At 38.7% G+C, this 23,701-nt stretch overlaps 1 protein-coding gene and 1 non-coding gene across 2 annotated transcripts; one reads left to right on the forward strand and one right to left on the reverse strand.

Moving 5' to 3' along the window:
- Positions 1–1,387: 1,387 nt before the first annotated feature.
- Positions 1,388–13,880, reverse strand: LOC139734067 (uncharacterized). The gene is made up of 9 exons (XM_071644882.1): positions 13,734–13,880; positions 9,941–10,009; positions 9,379–9,436; positions 8,348–8,377; positions 7,135–7,173; positions 5,806–5,870; positions 4,769–4,848; positions 2,936–3,000; positions 1,388–1,625 (listed from the first exon to the last, which is right to left on the reverse strand). The coding sequence occupies exons 1-9, from the start codon at positions 13,774–13,776 to the stop codon at positions 1,571–1,573; spliced, it is 504 nt and encodes a 167-aa protein (XP_071500983.1). The 5' UTR covers positions 13,777–13,880; the 3' UTR covers positions 1,388–1,570.
- A 329-nt stretch (positions 13,881–14,209) lies between these two features.
- On the forward strand, positions 14,210–14,282 carry Trnar-ccu (transfer RNA arginine (anticodon CCU)). The gene has a single exon. It is a non-coding gene; the product is annotated as a tRNA-Arg (tRNA).
- Positions 14,283–23,701: the final 9,419 nt, after the last annotated feature.

Consider the following 23,701-nt stretch of genomic DNA (forward strand, 5'->3'; position numbering starts at 1 on the left):
GACCAGAGCTAGTGTGCAGCGTCGCTGTATTTAAAAAAAATTTTTTTTGGACAGACAATTTGGGGGACACAGCATATCAGACTTCAATGTCGACAACCTGCAATGCAGGGGGTCAGTAAATTGAACCAGTTACAAAACAAACTGTGAATCTCGCAACGAAGTTTAAGTGAATTTTAGGGGGTATGATGAAGCACATTACATACATGTAATCATTATCAGGACTACGTACCAGCATTCACTCACAAAAAAATATTGGTGACACACATGTAATGGGGGGGGGGGGGGGGGGGGACAATTCCAAAGTCTGGAGACCTTTACATTCTCTTCTGGGGAGAAGACAACATATACAAGGTTGTCCAGAAGCCTCCTGCAAAACCAGACTGACAGCTCTGCATGTAAAAACATTAGCAATCAGCATATTGCCAACATACGAAATGTTCGTCCAGACTAGTACAAACTCTCACATTAAAAAAGAAAGAGCATGAATCACTTGCTGCATAGTTTGCTGACTATTCAAGTGACTGCTTGGGTAATTGATAAATTTTCGAATAGTTCAAATATCCTGCAATGCTCCGTAACCTCATCATACATTCAAAGAGCATTCAGATTATTTCCCTCTTCAGGGAACACTGCAAGTTAAAGCCTACCTTTTTAAAGATTGGGAAAAAGGAGCTAAAAATCTGAAGAAAAAAGAATGGAATCACAAGACTACAAAAAATTTAAGATAATGCTAGCACATTGCACAGTTGTACACAAAAATGCACAGGATAGACTGGCATAAATTTTACACAGGATCAAATAATGTGAAACCAAAAGTCTAAGGCAATCTCTTAGTGCTTTCCAATCTGAACAAAAACCCAGAAGAAAAAATATACCACCCAAAACTGAGTGATCACCTTCAATGTCCCAACTTTGTCAACAACTTCTTTCCATCCACCATATGAGTTCATACGACACAACGCTTTGTCTTCCTAAATATAATGGAATGCCTCAATTCCCTTGTTTATGTCGTGATCTTTATCTCAAGATACCGATTCTCTTCCTCCTATAAACTTGCTTTTCAAGTGTCTAAAAGAGAGAGCATGAGACAATGCTTGACTCCTTCATCTTGACCATATCCGCTGGTGTAATATCTTATGAAGTGAAAGAGGAACTTTGAAATACACTGTATATGCTTATCTCACAGTGTCTCCAAAGTACAATGCAATGAACTCTTCACCACCAACGGAGCTACAGGAAAAATTGTGCTGGATTTGCAGTGCTGTGCTCATCAACTGCGCTAAATTCCTCCCACAGACTTGTAGAGCAGATCTTTGTGGCAGATCAATCCATTGGTGTTGTTAATAAAAAACAAAAACAAAACAGGAAACATGTTCAATATGTTGATTTCCAAAACTCTTCCTCCATCAACCTTCACAGTCATCTCAAAGCAGGAAGCAGAGCTAAATTCCAAATATGCATTCAAGAGCTTCCTCTTTGTACACTCTGTCAACTGTTCACCCAGCTATCATCTCTTTGGGTTAGCAGAACCATGGAATCAGGGACTTCACTTCATGCGATACAGCTGCCCTCATGCGATGAAGTCCAGGGGCCGGTTGAATCCTCCCCTTCTGTTCATGTACTGCCTGCAGATGCATCCAAAAAGTAACAAAATGTATCACAAATGTTACATTACTCATGTCAATGACAATGGCAAACAAGCTTTCAAGAAGGGACTGTACAGTACAGGTTGAGGTGAAAATTCAACTTGTAACGTTTTGCGAGATATTCAGAAACCACTCTATGAAATGTTAAAAAGCTTACAATTCTTAGGGAAATCAAAAGTTTATTTGACGAGAATCGGTTTTGAAATTGCTGAGATATCTAAATACAAGGTAAAACAAAGAGATCCTAATAAAAGTTGTGGAACGTCAATCTTGTGAATCTTGAATCACGTGAAATTCATGCACTTTCATTTTTCATAAGAGGTGTCTCATTATCTCACCCCAAAAATTTTATAAACCGAAATCCTCACCTCAACCAGTACTGTACAGTCCCTTTAATTTGGAAATTTGTCAATGTCACAGGTGAGTCTTTTAAAAAAAAAACTGTAAATGCAAATGTCAAAGAAGTGATGCAGGACCGTGTTCAGTCAGGGTACATAACCTTTCCTCCTAGTGGACAATATCAGGGGGGGGGGGGGGGGGTTCCATACTGAACATCTTAGGCACTGTTGCATGAAAGTTGAGATCAAACGTAAGTCACAAAAGGAAACACAAGTCTCTCACTACTTGATTCTGATTAGCTGAAACTGCACTTATGTTTGATTTTCTGACTTACGTTTGATTGTATGTTTTTATGCAACAATGCCCCTGGAGCGGACCCCTTATTTGTAATATTGGTCTGAAGCAAGCAGAGAGAACATTGCATGAAATGAGGGCATCATAAAATTAGGTGAAACTTGTTACCAAAGAGTAAGATTGAGGCCCTGATACTGAATTGCACATACATACAGTATTGTTTCCAAGTACAATGTAGAATAACTGGCATCACTACGATGCAAACTGAAAACACATACAGCCGATGAAACTTCATTCAAACCCTTTCGATATGAGTTAGGCTTTCAGAGTGACCAACATGGCTATATTTACTACTAATTTCATGCCATATTTCCTAGCTCCTTCCAGCAAATCAAAAAAAGAAAAAAATTACCTATGAATGCACATTGCGTGAAAGGATGTGCCTGAAATGACACATTACCTGATAGAGTCTTCATTTCATGTTCGTTGGTGAACCGTTACTTAATGTTGCTATGGATAGGTACACAACACTCTTATGTGTGTTTGTTTTCAGCGAGGTTAGGTATGAATAAAGTCAACCCAAATGAAACTGCACTGATTAATATTTCAAATGTTAGTTTGAAATGCGCAATTTCCTGCAAAGTTTGTGATCTTACCTGTACTTTCTCTTCATTTGGATGTTTGCTGCAAAGGCATTATTTGAGCCAGCTACATGTTTACCCTGTCAAAGACACAGAATTAAACATGCAGGGTGAATCTGGTGAGATCTAAAAGAATGTACACGCAGATTTTTTTTTTTTCAGCTGGGGTTGCACTGCACTGTGAAAATTTGGATCTTGGGTTAAAAACAAACAAATAAACAAAAAAACACTCCATATTCCACCTTTCAAGGGGTGCACATGAGTGCCCTGATGTAGATCCTCTTCTGGTACAATCGGGCATGTTTCACCACAGTAATCAGTTGCTGTGAGGTTCTTTTAATAATGAGATAGTTAATAAACAACAACTTTACATAAGACTTGTTTCTGCCAGTACTGTTCTGAGTATAAAAAGAGAAAGAAAAAAAAAATCATATAGAGAGATCTAGCCTAACAAAATAACTTTTAAAGAAAGATTGTTTCTAATATACTGTATAAGCTCTATTTGAATGTACAGATATTTTTATTTTTTATTTTTGCAAGTGAGGAGATCACAGACATTTTCGCGAGATATTGTTTTTGTGAATTGACAGGTCTTCATAGGCGCACTTTTACCATAGGGCATGGTGACATTTTTGCATCTTGTTAAATTCACAGTCCAACTCTAATTCGTGTAAATTGAACCCTCATGACAATTATACAGCTTATACAGTACCCATTCATTCACATCATTGAATATATCTTCTGTTACAAGATATCTCGCATCATGCACTGACCTACTGGTCGTACAGACATTGCTATTCACGAACGGAATCCACTGCAGTTTGAACATTACTGTCATTAACCACCCTGCATATTATTAGTATCATCATTGTCACACATGTTCAAGGAAAAGAACAGATATAACTCATGCACTTTGATACAAGTGATTGAATGGAGATTGCAATGTCATGAAAAAGTCTACAGTGCAAGATGAATGGCCCTGGTGTGGTGGTAAACAATTTTGACGGCAATGAAAATCCTTCTATTGCACCTATTTGTGCAGCAATATTTCCCTCCATGCATTCTTTCCCCCTGTTGAAACATTATTAATACAGCAATAATGATTACCCTCAGTGTCAAAATGCTTTAATACACATTTTGACACATCAACTTTTATCAGACCTCCAGCTCTTTCATTTGATGACAAACATCTTTTTGATTCCATTTTTGTTGTTGTTGTTGTTGCAAGTTATGCTTTTACCTGAGAAGGGTTAAATACAGATATTTTAGGTTGTCCATATGCCTTTTCATCCATCCTGAGTGATATATCTAACATGATATACAGGTAATAGTCATTTTAATTTTCATAATCTCTACCCAAGATTTCTTACACAATGTGTTGATGTGGAGACTAGGTTTTGAAAGAATTGTAAATGGCCAATAGTAAAAAAGTTACTGAATTTGGCTGAAATTTTGAGCCCAAGGAATGTCCAATGTTTTATAAGCTAGCAGGGATAGAGACATGTGAATGATCATTTTAATTGAAAATTTCATGATCATTTTAATGATATGGGTAAAGAGTTTAGACATGAAATGTCACTAAGTTTGGCTGAAATTATCGCCTTCCACGTGAATCTTTGCATAAAATGTCTAATGATAATGGAATTTTGATATGATGGATATGAATACATAGGGAATTAATGACATAAAATGTACAATTTCCGGTTATTGGTCTATAGTAATGAACTTCAAACAAGGCATCCTGGCTGATTGTGTGCTGCTGTGGAAATTTTGGAAGACTATTCCATTAATGAGTCATCTGAAAACACTGTATACTACAAGAAGAGCTGGTATGTGCTGTGGACTCACCTTCGTTGTATCAAATGACGCAAATCCCATCACCTTCATCATCTCAATCTCATCTTCCGTCATGTCTTCTAGTTTGCTCTCTGCACGGGAATGAATTTAAAAACAAATATTCATGCATGCAATCAGCTTGACTTTGAAAATAAAAAAACAACAACAACAAGAGCAAAAAGAAGAAACCATGACCCCTCTCAATTGTAGGATAATTCTGGCTACATAAATAATTCACATTTTCTTCTAAACACAAAATCTGACACGATATTGAATACATGAGGACACTTTTCACTACTTCTGTACTACATGAGAGGTCTTTGTCTGCTTGAACTTCAAAAAAGTACATCCAGTAAATCAAGGCTATTTTGGTATCTCAATAAGATTTTGCTGGCAACAAACAAACTTAAGCACGCATCAGTTCATAAGATTGAAAAAGTTATAATATTCCATCTAGGGGCAATTTCTGTACACAAAAGATATTATTTCAATCAAATGTAGGCACACTTCTTTCTTTCTGAGTTATTTTCAAATCTCAGTCTGGTATCCTGGTAACAAAAGCCAATGTCAAAGGTTGTGTCCCTGGAGTGATTGCAAGAGAAGCCAGCACAGGGTTATCACACTAAATATCTGTTGCAAACTTTGCAATAGAAAAATCAATTGTAACTTGTAATTAATCTCAAGTTTCTGTAGCAAGAAGGGAGCTTGCAATTAATTGGAAGTTGAAATTGACTGCAAATTTGCAATCAATTGCAGGATTTGTGATGTGGAGTTGCAATTGATTGCAACTTTCTTGCAACACCTCCTTTAGCCTGTCAAACCAGCAATAAGAGGCAAGCCCTCTGGTGATTGGGCCCTTTGAGACCCATCCGAATCACTATCATAACCTATACTTTTTCATTACAGAATTTTGCTACCAGTGTTAGAGGCATGAAATTCACCACCCGTCAGCAGAGGTCTGTTTGAAGAATCATCATGCACATACAGGAATAAAATACAACAGGTGTAGAGGCATCCTAAATTCCAACCACACCATATTCAATGCCTACCATCTATCTGTGGTCTCTCCTCCCTTTCAGCTCTCTTGTGACTTCCACCAGCCTGCTCTTCTGACCTGCGAGGGGAAAGGGAATAAGCCAGTTCGTAATTAGCTCATGTGCACATTGGTACAAATGACCTTTCTTTTTTCTCAGTTGGTTAGGCACTTCACTCAGTTTCAAAGCGGCATAATGCATAAGCTTGCCGACATACCAATTTATGAAATTCATTCTTGCGATCAGGTGATCAGAATACTCCATCAGTTGACAATCTAGCAGGCATCCATTTCGTTGTTTTGAATTGAATGCAATAGCAGCCTATTTCCTCTTATATTGTGGAATATCATTCTTGCTGTCAGGTGGATGTGCTGGCAAGCACCATTTAGATAAGGATCACATGAATAATCATCGCATCACAGAAGCTTATCTCAGTAAATTTACAAACCAAAATGCCTGTTGGTACAAATGACCTTTTTCAGCTCACGCGCAAAGTGGAACTACAAACTGGTCTATAGATAGAACCTTACAACAAGAAGTTATCCTTCTTCATACATTTGAAGGAATGACCAGAAGTATTCAAAAATGCAAGCAATGACCATTATGTACTGACCACAAGCAGTAATAAATATTTTTGCAATGGTAAAGGGCTCATACGTATATCATGCTGTCGGTCATGATGATTTTGAGGTCTGCTTCACAGAGAAGTTTTCATTGTGTAGGTGACCAAGATTGAAGCTCCTGTGTAAACAACTGCAATTCTCAGATCTAACTGGTTTTTGCAAAGATGTGTTATCATAACACATGCTCCTTCATGGATCTTGCCAAGGAGATGCGAGTAAACACTATTCTGGCTATTTCAAGAGATTTTCCAATTCTTTTCATGAAATTGGGCCATTGACTGTTGATGACAGCAAGCATTTACTAACGTTTAAATTGATCTATTACGCAATAAGTCCAGCCATATGACACAACTACAAATTGGTTGATGAATTTAATGGCACAGGATGGCTGAACCCTTCATATTGCAGTGTGATGCATAGAAGTATAAACTGTACGTACATACAGATTGGAAGTATTTGACTAAAAATCAGAGCAGAGGACAGCTAGACCATTCATACTCTCCAGGGATGATAGTCATACATAGAAGTAAGTGCAAGTACTCTAGTATACATAGCTACATATCATGGCAGAAGATGGCTAATAGACCCTTCTTAATTCGAAGGGGTAATGGAAAGAGGAAGATATACATGTATGTTCATAAGTTTATGACTACAAGCCAGGACCAAAAATGGGCCTTGTTTCACTGCAAGGTCGTCTAATCCTTCATGCACTTACGGGGACTTACTCCTCCGCCTTCTCCTAGGTGATGGGGTTCGGGATCTGTTTGGAAGGAAAGCAGACAAAACAAATAAGGACATTCACTGTGACACAGACATGCAGTGGGCAGTATAAAATTTATCACTCAATTATCATCTACCATACAGGTGTTCACTATGTGCTCTACATCTCTAATATTGACATCACCATGACAGGATTTGACCTTCCAGTTGGAAATCTACAAAAGGTCACAAATCAGCACTCTCTGTAATGGACCAATCTTTTTTTATTTGTATTTACTTACTCTTTGAAGTTTGTCTTACCTGGAAGAGGAATCTTTTCTCTACCTTCTGTTAAAATTTGGTGACTGAACTTGATGAGGATGGGCTGATTTTACTACAACACGCATTTCCCATAGACACTTGCCCAAGTATACTCTGGATTCGTCCTCAACAGGTTAAAATGAAATCAAGATATTAGTAGTTTCTTCTTCTTCTTCTTTTTTTTAAAGACCATATCTTTTTCATATGGGAGCTGCTGTCACTGGGAAATAGAACATGTTTTCATTAACTACTTCTGCACAGCACGTCTGAGTGAATCTATTTATCTTTGAATCACCTTTTTTCCCCATCCTATGAAACTGCAAAAGTCTCCCAACTCTGTCTTATTCAATCACTTTCTGAATGGGTTAGGATGATCCAATTTTAACAAGTTATAAATCACTGTAAAGCTTGGAGCTTACTCTTTCAAACCAATGTATAAAAGTGGACACTATTTTTTTAATTTTTGCCTACTTTTTCTGGGTTTTAGCATGTGTAGTACACTGTATAAAAGACTGCGAGAAGCAGTCATTAAGATGCATGGCCAATACATTCGTCTGACAAACGTTACTGTAAAACTGTGCATTTTAACAGGGTGGAAATTTTTGCATGTTTCACTCAACATAAAACCAGCTTGAAAATAAAGCATGCATTTGTTTTTATTACGGCTTGTTTTATGTAATACTGCTTCAAATTTTCATTATGCTGGGTTAATAGTGTGTAAAATTTGTCTTATTCGGCTCAAAATACTCAAGTAAAGATTCCCACTCTTACAATATTATAATTGTCTCAGGCAAAAGTTGCCCATGAACTCGACACAAACTGTCCACACATGCACGGATCCACAGTGGTGAATTCACCACATAAAAGAATGTTGAGTATGACCATTCCATGGACTGCAATAAAGAGACAAGTACCTTCTTCTTCTTGGTGATCTTGATCTTGACCTATTAACACAAGACAATTAGGAAAAGAAACAAACAAACACCACATTTATAATATATTTTAAAACGAGGAATGTTCGAGAGCTTTCTATTTTCATAAATCTAACGAGAGCCAAGATTCATGAAATTAAAACGCACAGGAAAGCTTTTGTCTACACTATATGTATTGCATGGTAGAGGCAACCTGTGAAAATTTCATGCCGTGTGAAAGGCTGTCAGCTTCAATTCACAAAAAATTTCATTCTGCGAAAATATTGTGTTTTACAGTAGATAGAAAGCCAGCATTTAAAAGTGGAATCATGCTGATAAAAGAAGCCATGACAGGAGTATCCATATTTTGATATGCAGGTTACACATTTTGTTGTCCTTGACTTTGGCACTTGGATACAGAAGATGCCAGTGAGTGAATGTTGAATAACTGGTACACCGTTGTATAACATTGGTGCACACCAGCCACCAAAAGAGCTTCGGTCCAAACAGCCATAACCATTTTGGTTCCAGCTCCTCAAGGTACAATTGACGCTGTACATAAGCCGAGCATGGGTGGTAACAATAGAGGTAAGGTGAAACCCCTCTCCATGTGGATGTTCCCTTGCCGTTCTTTAAACTTAGCTAGTATGTGTCCTGAGGATTTGGCAGCCATAGAAATGTCATGAAATTGGATAAATACAAAAATGTTTGAATGGTAAGCTTTTAACTGTTTTACAAGAGGTATATTGGTAAAATTAAATACATTTACTGTACTCTTCCCATTCATTTATTGCCCTTTAAATATAACATCACATAACTATACATAATGCTAGAATATAATGTTATAATTAAAGTTAGTTTGAATACAAAGTGTGAACTTCTGTTTGTTCTGAGGTTTGAAATTCATGGAGTAGGAAATGTATGAATGATGTATGAAAACACAGGGAGAGAGCAGAGGGAGCTTAGGAGCATCTAGAAGATACCAAGAGAGAGAGAGAGAGACAGAAAGACATTGACTTGGACATGTCACTGACCTTGATCTCCTGTATCTCCTTGAAGGTGATCTCGACCGTGACCTTGACCTACGACGCTCTGTACACAAGGTATAATATAAACAGATATAATAATGAATCAAATCTGAAGCAGGTTGCAACTTTGTTAGCTCTAACATGTACTGTGCAGTGTTTTGTCCTAGGCATATTGAGTATCCAGATTGTGCTACATGGTAGACATATCACGTTTATGATAAAAGCAACAAACTGATTGAATCTTAATTTATTCAGAAAAAAGAACAAGAATTTGCTTGTGAATAGTCCTATGAAAATACTGTCAGAAAAATATAGCACCCTTATGACAATGTTAATAAAATAAAATACACTTCTACATTATTGTACCACAGTATCTTGACAGAATATCTAAGATGCACTCAGAAATTGCAAATCATACACACTACTATATGTACTAGTACATTGTACATGTACTTGATATGACAATTTCTAATTCATTGAACACATGGTTATTGTCATGTGTCTACTAAAAAAGTTTTACTAGTAAAACTACTAGCATAGTACTAGAGAAAGGGGGAAAAATGATTACCTGTGAATCTCCTCCTTTTTTCTACATCTCGTTCTCTTGATAAGGACCTTGAACGTCTTCTGGTATAATCTGTGAGAATACAAAGAATGTTATTCAAATTCATGAAATTGAAATTGTCAATCAGTTGCAAGAAGAATGTTCCTCCACTTATCTTCATTGTACTTATGATATTCAATTCACACAAAAAACAGATATTTACAAGTACAAAGACTATGTGTATGAAATACAAAGTTCTGCATATCACGAGATACACTGTAGTAAGATGGTAGACCTACATACATGTGTAAATTACCCTGGCACAGGGAGCTGTTGGTGTGTTGGGGTCGCTGGTGTGGTTAGTAGATCTTATTTTTATATGTCATAATGAATTTTTATTCCTTGCAAAAAAATAGAGAGGTTCTAGTAGTACTGTAAAACGAAGAATGTTCGCATGCATTTTAATTTTGTGAGCACCAAGATTCACGTAATTAAAATGCCCGCAAAAGTTCTGGTCTAAACTATGTAGGTTATCGATATTTATGCATTGAACACCAGTGGCAATTTACAAAAATTTCATGGTATGAAAAAAGCCATCCACTCCCATTCATAAAAATTTCATACCATGAATATATTTTGTTTTACAGTAACTGTCAGATACTTTAATATAGATATACATAGCCATAGACCTACCTAACCATTGTTAGAATTTTTCTACTGAAAGATTAAAACATGTTTGTGCCCATGGAACGTTCCCATGCCCTCATTAACACTGCAGAGTTTACACCAACCTTCATTAAATTAATGACAGATTGTAAACATTCTCTGTTTCAGCTTTCATTTTATATTGAATCCCATCATTCGATTCATATCGATCTTTGCAGATGCCTGGGGCTGATGGCAGTCAAGTTTCCGCTTCCTCTGTGCTATGTGATTCAGGATTCAGTTTGTTGGTGCTGCATGTACAACTGTAAGCTAACCTAATGCTACGCGTTGTGGCTAATCGCAGTAAATTTACAAACTGCGACCAGCCCGGACAAGGAGCGCCCCGGGGTTAGTCGCAGTAGGGTCCTACATACATTGATGATGGTGGCTGCTTGCTGTGAACACAAAATATCCCACACTTCCACAGCAACCATTTTGTGATAGCCATGTTCATGCCATTAACTACATGTATACACAGCCCAGTCACTGTATCAGTAGCATGGTATAGCGTCTGGTCGGGCTACATGTTCATATGCCAATGTGGTGGCAACTGTTATACAATGTAATGCATATTACAAACAAGATAACCATACAGTGCGTATCAAAAGAAAGGTAATCTAACTTTGGAGGGCTACTATTTTATAATTGTCAGCTATGGAGAGTGCAATGTTGGTTGAGAGGAAAGGGGAACTCTTCCTCTTTCCATTGATACCTATTTATGTTGACAAATGTCATGCATGACTGAGCACATGAACTTTAAAGACAACAATGACAAATTGCACGTTTTCCCAGTTTGCATGTTAGTGTGAAGGAACAATGCATACAGTATCTCACTGCATGGATGAGACTGTCAATGGAGGTGGTCGAATCATCAGGCCAGCCTGCATGACTGCAGGTTCGTGTTTAGGGTTTCTTCTAACCATTTATGATTCATAGCCTTCCACATGGCCACGTTGTTGAAAACTTGGTCCTTCCCATAGAGGCTAACCCATTATCCATCTTTCTCTCTTCACATTTAAGACATGGTTCTGAATAAAGTGCTACCCATTTGCAACCATGGTGCAACTGTCTGGTATTTTAACCTTGCCTACCAAGCTAGCTAAGTTCCTATCACTATGCAACACAACTCATCTTGACAAAACCTAAATGACTAAATGGTTGATGACTATGTTTACCGTACTTATCGGCATTATGAAATAGATCATCAACATGTTCACCGCCATTTATTTCGTCATAGCCGGTGACTGCTTTCAACCTCCTTAGACTTTGCACATAGTGAAGACGCAGACGCAAAAACAAGAGGGGACCGATATCATGATTTAGTCTACTTATCCACACTACACTTATCTGTGATGTGATGAGCTAGAGCTGAGTCGAGAGACTGTATCTTGGTTTCTTGACTGCAGACAATATCTATGAATCTACTAATGTAGTGAAGTACGTTGTTTCGCTTCACCAGGGAGGTGTGAGAGAAGGAGATACAACTCCTGCTCTCCTTTTAAGTCATGCGCGGCACTACCGAGAAGTTAGGGTCTATGCGCTTAGTACAGGTAGTGGGAACCAGGTGCTTTGATAAAAGAGAGCATGCAATAATCGGGACTAGGGTTCTCACACCAGGAAAGACTTCCCCCTACTTCAGTTCGCTCTCGCTTTGAACAATGAATGTAATGGCATGGCAACAATGAATTTGTGTGCCTTGAATTGGAGCAGCAAATCAAAATGCAGTGTAAAACCGTCACGCTTTAGCAGAAGATCAAAATATCCCAGATTGAAAGATTACAAAATAATATGCGCAAATCATATATGTGCGCATCATAGAAGAATATTAGGTTTTTTAAGAGGATCTAATTTTCATTTCATGTCCATTTGCGCATTGCGAAGAAACTAACAATAATATCAGGCTATTATAGGCATAGGCTCTACTCGCCTCTATAAAGTGTTAGACTAGATGTTTAAATTTCATGACATCGAATTCTTTCCTAAACTCTTCTCTTTTTAGTTTAATCTCAATCAATTCGAGCATTTCACTTCATATTTTACAGTGAAATATAGAAACTAGCTCGTAACATTAGAACTAAGGTATACTCGTGAAATAGGCCCCACCATGTGGCGTTCATCGGTAGGAAGGCACGGCGGTGGGGCTTCCTTCCACACTAGATCTATAAACTTGTGAATGCGGCCCCACCAAACGGCGTTTACGCGAAATTGATACAGCGGTGGGGCCGATTTCCACAGCATAGCATCTTTCGTCCTCCCTTTCTTCTGGGAAGGACTCCCTAATGTCCCTCGACTAATTTAATGGCCAATTTAACCATAAATACAACCCTACCTAACCCTCAACCCTAGCCCTAACCCTAACCCCAGGAGTAAGGACCTACCCTTGCTTGCTAACGCACAGCCACAGGTGCACGCGCACTGCGGTGGGGCCTATCCCAGAGACTCCAACCCAAAGTACCTTCTGATCTGGAGATTCTCCCGACTGAAACCCCGAGCAAACGGGAGACTCAAAGTTGATGTGTGCGAAGCGCGAAATTCCTAGGGTTCTAGATGCTCTCTGGTGCTATCTAAGGCTTATTTTTTCAACATACGATAGAAATATGCAAGAAATCCTTTCCAACGGGAGACAAAGAGCCAGGGCGGGAGAAATTAAATCTCAAACGGGAGAACGGGAGATTTTGCAAAAATAGGTTTTCAGCGGGAGATCTCCCGTCGAAAACGGGAGAGTTGGAGTCTCTGCTATCCCATGGATGGCCCTATTTCACGATTTTGCCAGAACTAATTCAATGACAATGAAAAGTGAAAACAGTGAAATGCATTTGTTGTCTCCAAACTTCGTCTTCACCTTGGTCTTGCAACTAGAGCGGTGCCGAGCATGACTTAAAAGTGTATTGTTAGTGGAGTCGATGGAATGATTTGCATCCCATTGGCATTGCATTAGCAATGTCAATGCTTTGAACCAAAGCATGTAGACTAGCTAGCCTATCTGTCTTTGCATGTTGCCACTCCATCTAGATCTACTGAGTATCGGCCTAACGTGCCTATAATTTATAAATATAACATTTGTAACACATCCCTAGTAATACCCTGGTTTCACTGGATATTTCAAACTTACCTCTCCTTTTCGGTGACCTCGATCGACTCCTACTTCTCCCCATCTCAGTAGAATAAGCTCTTGTATTGTCTATGCCCTAGGAATAAACAATGATAAACAGGATATCAGGGAGAAGCTCTACACATACAGCGACAGCTACAGTCCCAGCTCGAGCTACAGTCCGTGTAGTCCCATAGGCAATAATCGCAGTCAGCAAATTAACACACTCATGATTCCAACAGCTAGGTCTAGTTTTGCTTTTCTAGTAATAATTATGTTTTGTTATTAAATAAGATCCACCTGGATAACATGTCAATGCTTCTAAACACGTATTATATACAAAAAGTTGTTCCTTTTTTGTTTTTAACTTTAAATATTATTATTACAAATCAATTTGTACAATACAATGTATCATAAATTGACAAAAATGCTACAAATGAGACTAAATACAAAGTGTATAGACTATATATATAAATTAACCACCTCAAGCGCCAACAGCCTCCGTGGCCTAATGGATAAGGCATCGGTCTCCTAAACCGGGGATTGTGGGTTCGAGTCCCACCGGAGGTGAAAGAATGGGATTTTTTTTCTTTTTTTTTTCTTTTAATATTCTATTTATTTTAATGTCAATAATATACTAATGATGCACAGGATAGAGTGTGTTAGTGAAGGTGCGGCGCGCTCGAGAGTATTGACAATGGTGCGACATGCACGAGGCGCAGCCGAGTGCATGTTTGCAACCGTTGTCAATACTCGAGAGTGAGCCGCACCTTCACTAACGCCACGAAATAATCCTGTGCATCATTAGTTTTATAAAATGGGTCGAAAACTAACAGCATTATTCACGTACCTTTGTGGGTCAATACCAGTCAGCTACATGTAGCACTCTCTCAAAAGTCAAGATGTCCGAAGATGTTCGTCCCAAACATTTACGCACGTCGCACTCGGAAATCCCGCACACTCACCTAGTACTGTACGTACGTATAAGAGTATACGTACGCCACGTACTGTTATGCACAAGAAAGGCCGCCGGCTGTTGTGGCAGCCCGCGGCCCGAACTAGAAGTTGTTTACAGGATTGACAGCGCGTATAGTAGCGCGTGACGCACTTGTAACAACTGATTGAGTGCGCACTGCTAGTGTAAAACATTGTGACGTACGTCAGGCCAGGGAGGTGGAAGAGAGACTCTTCTTAGTGCTTACTTGAAGAAAATAATGCACGCACACGTGACTCATTTCAGCGCTTCCAATTGGCTACATTCTTGAACCCATTTTATAATAGTCTTTATAGAATGGGTAGCGAGAATCCTGCGATCTGATTGGTCGAGAGCTAGACCCCTATGTGTTCATTTTTACTGGCCGCACGCTGAGTCACAGTGGTAAACATGTTATCGCGCACTTAGCAAGAGTACGCGTACTTGTAACAAAGGTTCGCGCACTAAAGCAAGCGTTCGCGCACTCGGCTTGGCCATGCATCCAGTAAAAACTTATGCATGGCTGGCCATGCATCCAGTAAAAACCGTAAGTACGGGTATGCATGCCCTTTACGACCAGGCGTCCACTAGGGCGCGGACAAGACGCGGACAAGCTCCGGAATGCAAATTTGGTATTCCGCACTCCTTCGGGAACCTGTCCGCACGTTCCTGAACGTGTCCGCTCACTGTCCTAAACATGTCCGGGCGTTTCCGCACCTTCGGGAGAGAGAAAAATTTCCGCGTCCAAATTTTGATCGAGACCAAAATTTGGACGCGGAAATGAACTTCCTGACACCTTCGGCGACTTGTCCTGACGATGTCCTGAGGATGTCCCGCTTGTCCGGAACCCTTCCGCTCCTTCCGCACACGCTCCGGAAAGAATCCCGCGGTGTGGGGAAGCTTCCCGAATGAAAGCGGAAGACACCAGGAATGTTTTAGGACGGCGCGGAGCCGATGCGGATCTATATATGCAAGTGTCCGGAACCGATGCGGAAATTTTGTGATCAAGACTCGAAAATGTCGACACTTTCCGCGAGCGTCATGCCAATGAAACGTAAAATGAGTAAGAAGGGAGGCGAGGCCCCCATGCAAATATCCCCATCACAGGCACACCTTTCGTCTAGTGATGAAGAACAGTTAAATCTAAGGAATTTCCGGTCCCAGAAGGCAAAGAATAAGGTAGTAGAGACTGTGCCAAAAGCAACCAGAAAGAAGTGAAATCAGCCCCCTAACTTCCTAGTAAGTTTGTTTTGATTTGATCTTTTCAGACATTATTTTTCATCTGGGTGACTTTCCTGGTTCCTATTACTTACTATAGTACATTTTCCTTTATGTTGTTTTCGTATCTTATTTGCAAACAAACTAGGTTGTCCCATGTGACAGCCCAGCTGAAAAATCACAAAAGTAGGTGGAAGTACACTCAGAAAAAAAGCATAGAATTTTTGGCCACATGTTAATGTATTATATACGTCGATGTAGGGCAATTTGTCAATCAATTGCAATGAAAACATCTCGACGGAAGAAAAGCATGAATTTGAATGAACAAGTTGTTATTCATACGTAAATGCTTTCTAATGATACAACATATTAGAACAAAAGACAAATTCATCACACTGAAAAGCATGAATTCAGTTGCAAAGATATACCTGTGGTCTCATTACAATGTAATATCTTTGAAGCCCAAAATAACAATGACAGATAAAGATGATTGAGGAAAATGAAGAATTTTCTGTCACTTCAAAATTCAAGTGAAATGAGAGAAAAAGCAATAAATCATGAACTCGAAAAAGTGTTAAATGTCTGTCTTATTTTTTTTTTTGCTGAGTGTATATATTTAAGTACACATTAAGCATCACAAATCATTTCAGAAATATTCTTTACCTGAATGATTTTCGTAGTTGTTATTATCTAATATTTTTTCTTCTCTTTTTGTTTTAGTTGCAAATAAACTCGATTGTCCAATTTGACAGCCCAGCTGAACCCCCCCCCCAAAAAAAAGTAAATTAAAGCAGGTTAAAAATATTTCCCTATTTTTACACTTCATTGACAATAGGCAAGTAAGCTCTAAGCATGAAAAAAAAATTCTCGGACTTGAAAATGTTCAAAAGTGATCAAAATAAGAGAGGGTTAGAGATGCACAAGGGTAAATATCAGAGAAAGAAAAAAATTTAATGATTAGGATCATTTTGGCATGCTCTACAGAAGTATCAGACAAAACATGTGTATACCTCACGATGGATAAAGCACATGTCTTAAAAAAAGGGAATAAAGAATATATATATATATATATATATATATATATATATAATAAGTAACAAAACTGCAACAAAGTTCATGCTGTATTCACCAACGGTTTATTTCTTGTGAAGAAATAAATCGTTGGTGAATACAGCACGAACTTTGTTGCAGTTTTGTTACTTATCTTTTTATCTTGCCCACACGTGGACTACCTTATCAGCATGATTATATATACATATATATATATATATATATATATATATGTATATACATTTACATTTTTATGTATATATATATATATATATATATATATATGGTTCAAAAAGTTTGCGAATATCATCCATGTGACTGTAGGCAGAGAAAAAATTGTTCTCCCAGATGAGACAAAAAAAAAAAAAAATGAGTCGTCAGCCGACATGCAGACAATCCTATTCTTCGACTTTTGGTGGTCACATTTATCAAATGATATTGACCAATCATATTAATATAATATCAGCCGCTACTGCGGAAGCACAACAAGGAGCATCAACGACGGCTAGCAGTCAAATGAGGAAAAGTCAAAGTCAGCGCCAAATTTATACCTTTCCATTTTCCTGGTATTGTCCGCAGTTTGTCCGCATGCCTAACTTGTGTTGTCCGGAAGGCATCCTGATTGTCCGCGTTCATTCCTGGTGTAATCCTAGATGTTTCCGCGCTGCCCGGCTACGATTAGCATATTCCGAGGTATTTCGCGCTCTTCCGGAGAGATTCCTAGGAATGTCCGCAGTCAGTCCGCGGACAGTCCGCGGACAGTCCGCGGACAGTCCTAGGAATGTCCCAGGACAAGCCGATTCACAAAGTTATTCCGCGTCTGTCGCGGACAGGATGCCGAAATAACAAAATTTGCTTCCGCAACCCTTCCGGGGCTTGTCCGCGCCCAAGTGGACGTCCGCCCTACGGAAAGCCAAAAGGAAATGCATCCAGTAATTTTGTCATCGGGTAACACGATAGAAAACTGGGTTTTTGACAAGAAAATTACCCATTCTATAAATCAAATGACGCACATGTCTTTTCGTGCGTCAGTCGGAATATAGTGTGCATGCGGTAACTATGGAATTTAGCCTAAACCCACTCGGCTTCGCCTCGCCATAGTTACCTTGTGCACACAATTCCGACTGACGCACTCAGACCTGTGCGTCATTTGTATATTGATTTTATAAAATATTTTATATAAAGTATAAGATGCACCGTTCCGTTATGTACAAGCATGGACTGTATTACACGCGGATTGATCAAGCAATACCGTGACAAGCATCGGACCACCCTCCTCCCCACCATCTTGGTTTAATCAATTCCATTATCATCGATACAATAATTATGAGGATTTCCAACATGACAACAAAGAAGAAAATAAAATACAATATACATACATACATATATACATATACATGCATATAGACATTGATAAATGAATACATAAATATCAAAGGGATTGTACAGTACTGGTTGAGGTGAGGATTCAGGTTTATAACATTCCTAAAAGAGATAATGAAAAACCTCTTATGAAATATGGAAGAGCATGTAATTTTAAAAAGGATTCAACGTTTATTTGATGAAAATTGGTTTTCAAATGTCTGACATATCCAATAAAGTGATAATAATAAAAAGCGACAGGCCACGCCTCTTATTAGTGTAAGGTAGTTTTATGTATGGTTGATAGGTTATAACACCAGTATGGGGTTTGTATGTAAGTTTGATAAATGTTGTAACACTGTATGTATAAACAGTGTGCCCAGCAGTAAGAAACTGTGTGTCACAACGGAATGAATAGAACCCAACTGAATAGGCTTTGGATTAACAATATAGCACTAGGATTAAGAATATAATACAGGGCACAGCATGTATAGCCCTATCTCTACTCCCCAAGTGAGTCACTCTTTTATATTAAAGCAGTATATTGTTCACATGTAACTATTATACTGGTACATCTATTAATTAACATGTCTGTAGTTATAGTAACCAGACTAATAAGCATAAACATAGATACAGTGTATATACAGTGTGACTAAGAGAACAGGGGCAGTCTGGATTCCCACCTTCTTCAGGTGAGGACCTCAGATAAGTCAGGGAGGTGAGACAATCACCTCCCTGGATAAGCTAAAACCTCTAGCCACCCCCTCCGTTGGGTTACGGCTTTTATATTATATATGGGTTATATCGCACTTATACTCGGCTGGATCATTGTGAATTTGTTTCCATGTTCGAAGTATCTTGAGTTCAATAAACCTGCTGGTTGACTTCAAATGAATGTGTGACGCTTCATCAATGAACTGCTGTTGTTAACACTCTACCACGCTACCTCTAAATTATCGAGTGTTACATTGGTGGCAGCGGTTAAACTTGGAGCCATCTTACCGCTCGGGACTTTGCCATCGATTCTGATTTGCGCTCACTTTCGGATGCTTGACATCTACAGCTGAACTTTGCTACTTTAATTCGCATAACTGCTGCAGGATTGTGTTCTGAATTTTTTTGTGGTACTGCCATCATCTTTCCCAAAGGCTCCTGCTCCTATGACGGAACACTTCACTTTTGAGACTGCCTCTAGTTTGTATTTGCTGAGATTGGAGAGATTCTCTTCTCCACGATTTACAGGACACTGTGCAGTTACATTGTGAAAACTCCCAATAATGTGTCATTGATATTGGGCTGTGGACATTGGAGCTTTCATCGTGTCGTCAGTGCGCGCTCTACAACTAAATTGCTTCAATTGTATTGCCAGAATTCGCTGATGTGTGATTCGAAAGTTGTTTCTGCTGATGTGCTCCTGGTTATGTGACCTGGACCGACGCCGTGAACTTGCCTCGCGTAGTATTGGGTTCCGGATGTGACTTCTCAACTTCGTCCAGTGACTGACTGCTTCTAGCTGATCTACGTCCGAAATTCCTGTGTGACACTGAGGACGACAGAGGAGATCTCAAGCTGCGCCGCACATCGCCAACGTACGGGAGTCAGTGACTATTGGTGTGTTGGGGACAAGTCCTCAGGGGCGATACTCCCTGGCCATACCCATGACCATTGTCATGGGGTAGATATATGGCTACCAAGCGAAATAAGGGAGCCTGTGGGCATATACATTTGTTGTTATATTCTATGCTGGATACATTTGTTGTTACTCTACGCTGGCCATCGCTTCCCGCTCGGAGATTCAAACTTGAGAGCTCACCTATTCGTATTTGGATATTAGCAGCTGTCCTGATTTCTATAAGGGACCGTGCTTTCACCTTTTTACCTTTTTACCTCGCAATTTGCTGTTAAGGATGACCAATGCTTCAACGGCTCTTTGCCGGACGCTTTGCCGTTTTGAACTTCGAAATATATTATTTTATGTCCTGTAAATCGCACTATACATGGACATAAAGAGTCTTTGTCGTATAGGCCTTTGATTAATATTGTGTTACTTGATTGAATGCTGCTGTCACCGATCTTCCCAGCTCTGGATCGATTGTTGCTGGATTGCTATTGTTGCTTTTACTGGAATCCTTGCCACTGATCATTTTTGAGGTGCCTACGTACGTACCGTCAAGGAATCATCGCCTCAGAGTTCAAATTCAACGCTGGAGATTTTCTGTGGTGATCCACTTTGTCCATCTCTTCTTCGCATCAAAGAGATCATCGCTACACATCTTCATTGCCTGCATCTCCATTTTTTCTGCATCCGAGTCTTCTTCGCGGCTGATGAGGGGATCGCTACATGTCACCATCACCCTTGCCATGGGTCTTTTTGCTTCTTCTTCTTGTTGGTGTCTCCACATCGATGACCAGGACTGAATTGCTAGATTGATCCTCTTTAGTTCATTTTTTTTCTTGTCTCTCGTATGATAATCATTTCGCGTGTACTGTATAACTCGAAATTGTCGCGACACGAAATTTTTGTGAATTGGAGCCGACGGCCTGTTTTTCGTGGCATGAAGTTTTCGCGATTTGCCTTTGACATTCGGTGCACGTGGTGTGGACAGGAACTTTCATGTGTATTTCAATTTCATACACATTCCTCGTTTTACAGTATTATAATTACTGTTTGAGGTATATGTATAGTCAATTTGACAGGCATATTTCATGTTTTATTTTTCCCACTTTGAGTTCTACTGTATAGTAATTTGATTTTGGGGCTTGTATCTTAACATTAGACTTGAGGTTTGAATATTCATGTATTGGAGTCGCCGTATTGAGTGTGTTGTAATTGTTAAGGCCAATTCTCTGTCCATTTTTCTTCTAGCTCTGGTTTCTGCAAACTTTCCTCTTTCTCACCCTCGCAAAATATTATACATGTATTCATTGTTCTGAATAATTTAGCCTGCGTTATATTTAAACGCTCAGTTAGCGCAGTTTCTGTGCACTGCACTAGATAGGGCTTATATATTTTGGGTTCTGTGGCTCTTCAAGTTTGCATTCAGCCCGATTTGTGTTTTGGTTTATATTTTATAACTGTTCATTTCGTTGTGGTATTGGATGCTTGCACTTTAATTTTGCTTTGTCGTTTTTTTTCTCTCATCGTGTTTTCTATTCGGTGCTTCTCAGCTGCCTATCATTTTCATATTGACATCTTGCTAGTGCCACATCACCACTTTTCTTTTTTTTTTCTTATTGCTTCCCCCCCCCCTTTATTTCTTCCTCCACTGATTTCACTTTATGATACTGATGTCGACTCCTCTTCTTCTCCCACCGCGGGGAATCGTTTATCCCAATATGATTCCAACCTATGTTTCAGGTGATGTCACGTTTGCCTTGATGCAGTGGTGTCGTCAGTATCTATGAGACCCTTTGCAGGACTCGGGTTGCGTAGGGTTCCATTCTCAACCACGCATTTGTTCCGATTCTCTGCATACTCTGTCTCTCTCATGTGGTCGATACAAGCTACACCTCTGTTAATCACGTGTCACCACTTTAAGTCTCTTCTTCTACCCTGTTTTTGTTATCATTGCATTAATGCCTCTCATCATATCCTATCATTATCATTTATCATTGTTTCATGCTTGAGAATCTCTAAGTTATTATTTTGTAAACATCTTTGTTTGCAGTGTTTGCACCTCTTTTGAGTAATATATTGATCTGATGTTTTGATCATAGGATTCTTCATTGGCCATGTGCATATAAATGCTTTTTTTTTCACTTCAAATACTCATATTTTTTTTTTAAAATTATCAAATGCGACTATAGTACACGTACTTCCGTTTAATCAAAATCGCTGTGTGCATGCTCTCTCTTCGCTTTTTTTCTGATTTTTGTATTGTAGTATTTTCTGTATTGGTTTATAGTGTTATGCATTTCATTATCCTAGTAAGAATATTTTTTAATTTTATTTTTTTGTTCATCGTTGAATTCCACAATAATTTAGTCCTTTTGGAGATTATTTCAAGTACACTTTCCTTTATTGGAGTTACATTTGTGTCTTTAATCTGGTATCATGCACGGACAGCTTGGTATGAAAGTTTACTGTACCTCTATATACTGAACATGTGAAATTGACATAATTTAGGTTTGAACGGGATGTATCTCTCATCGAATTTAATGTCTTATTATTTGCCATCACACAAATTGATATATAACATGTATCTACTTTTGACTTTATACTGCAGCTGTATTTCATAATCACATATTTGAGCCTACTCACCATTTGTCTCATCTTCCACATAACTTTGTTAACTTGCAAATATGATTTGCCTCTCATGGCTGCCTCCTTGATTTCACCTTGCCAATTGATCACAACATACAATAGTCTGATAGTGTACAGTTCGTACACTTATTTTTATGAGTTTTAAGGCAAGGGCGATATTTTTTTTTCATTTCTTTTCGATAGCAAAGCTCCATATTTTACATGTATATCATGTAGTGAACACATACTCCTCCATGATTTTTGATTAAGTTTTTGTTATTGATTTTTTTAAATAAGTTTAATGTTTGAGTATGTTTCCTATAAAGTTGTAAATTTGTTTTGTTAGTTTTATATTAACAGTTGTTTCATTTATATGTTATTTTAGCAAACTCCATCGGTTTTATATTTGATTAACAATTTAGAAACGAGGACGTTTCTTTTGGGAAGGCCATACTAATGTAAGGTAGTTTTATGTATGGTTGATAGGTTATAACACCAGTATGGGGTTTGTATGTAAGTTTGATAAATGTTGTAACACTGTATGTATAAACAGTGTGCCCAGCAGTAAGAAACTGTGTGTCACAACGGAATGAATAGAACCCAACTGAATAGGCTTTGGATTAACAATATAGCACTAGGATTAAGAATATAATACAGGGCACAGCATGTATAGCCCTATCTCTACTCCCCAAGTGAGTCACTCTTTTATATTAAAGCAGTATATTGTTCACATGTAACTATTATACTGGTACATCTATTAATTAACATGTCTGTAGTTATAGTAACCAGACTAATAAGCATAAACATAGATACAGTGTATATACAGTGTGACTAAGAGAACAGGGGCAGTCTGGATTCCCACCTTCTTCAGGTGAGGACCTCAGATAAGTCAGGGAGGTGAGACAATCACCTCCCTGGATAAGCTAAAACCTCTAGCCACCCCCTCCGTTGGGTTACGGCTTTTATATTATATATGGGTTATATCGCACTTATACTCGGCTGGATCATTGTGAATTTGTTTCCATGTTCGAAGTATCTTGAGTTCAATAAACCTGCTGGTTGACTTCAAATGAATGTGTGACGCTTCATCAATGAACTGCTGTTGTTAACACTCTACCACGCTACCTCTAAATTATCGAGTGT

The sequence above is a fragment of the Diadema antillarum genome, unplaced genomic scaffold, assembly GCF_040938485.1.
Source record: "Diadema antillarum isolate AM-2024a unplaced genomic scaffold, OU_Dant_1.0 seq00000508_RagTag, whole genome shotgun sequence".
Classification (NCBI taxonomy): domain Eukaryota; kingdom Metazoa; phylum Echinodermata; class Echinoidea; order Diadematoida; family Diadematidae; genus Diadema; species Diadema antillarum.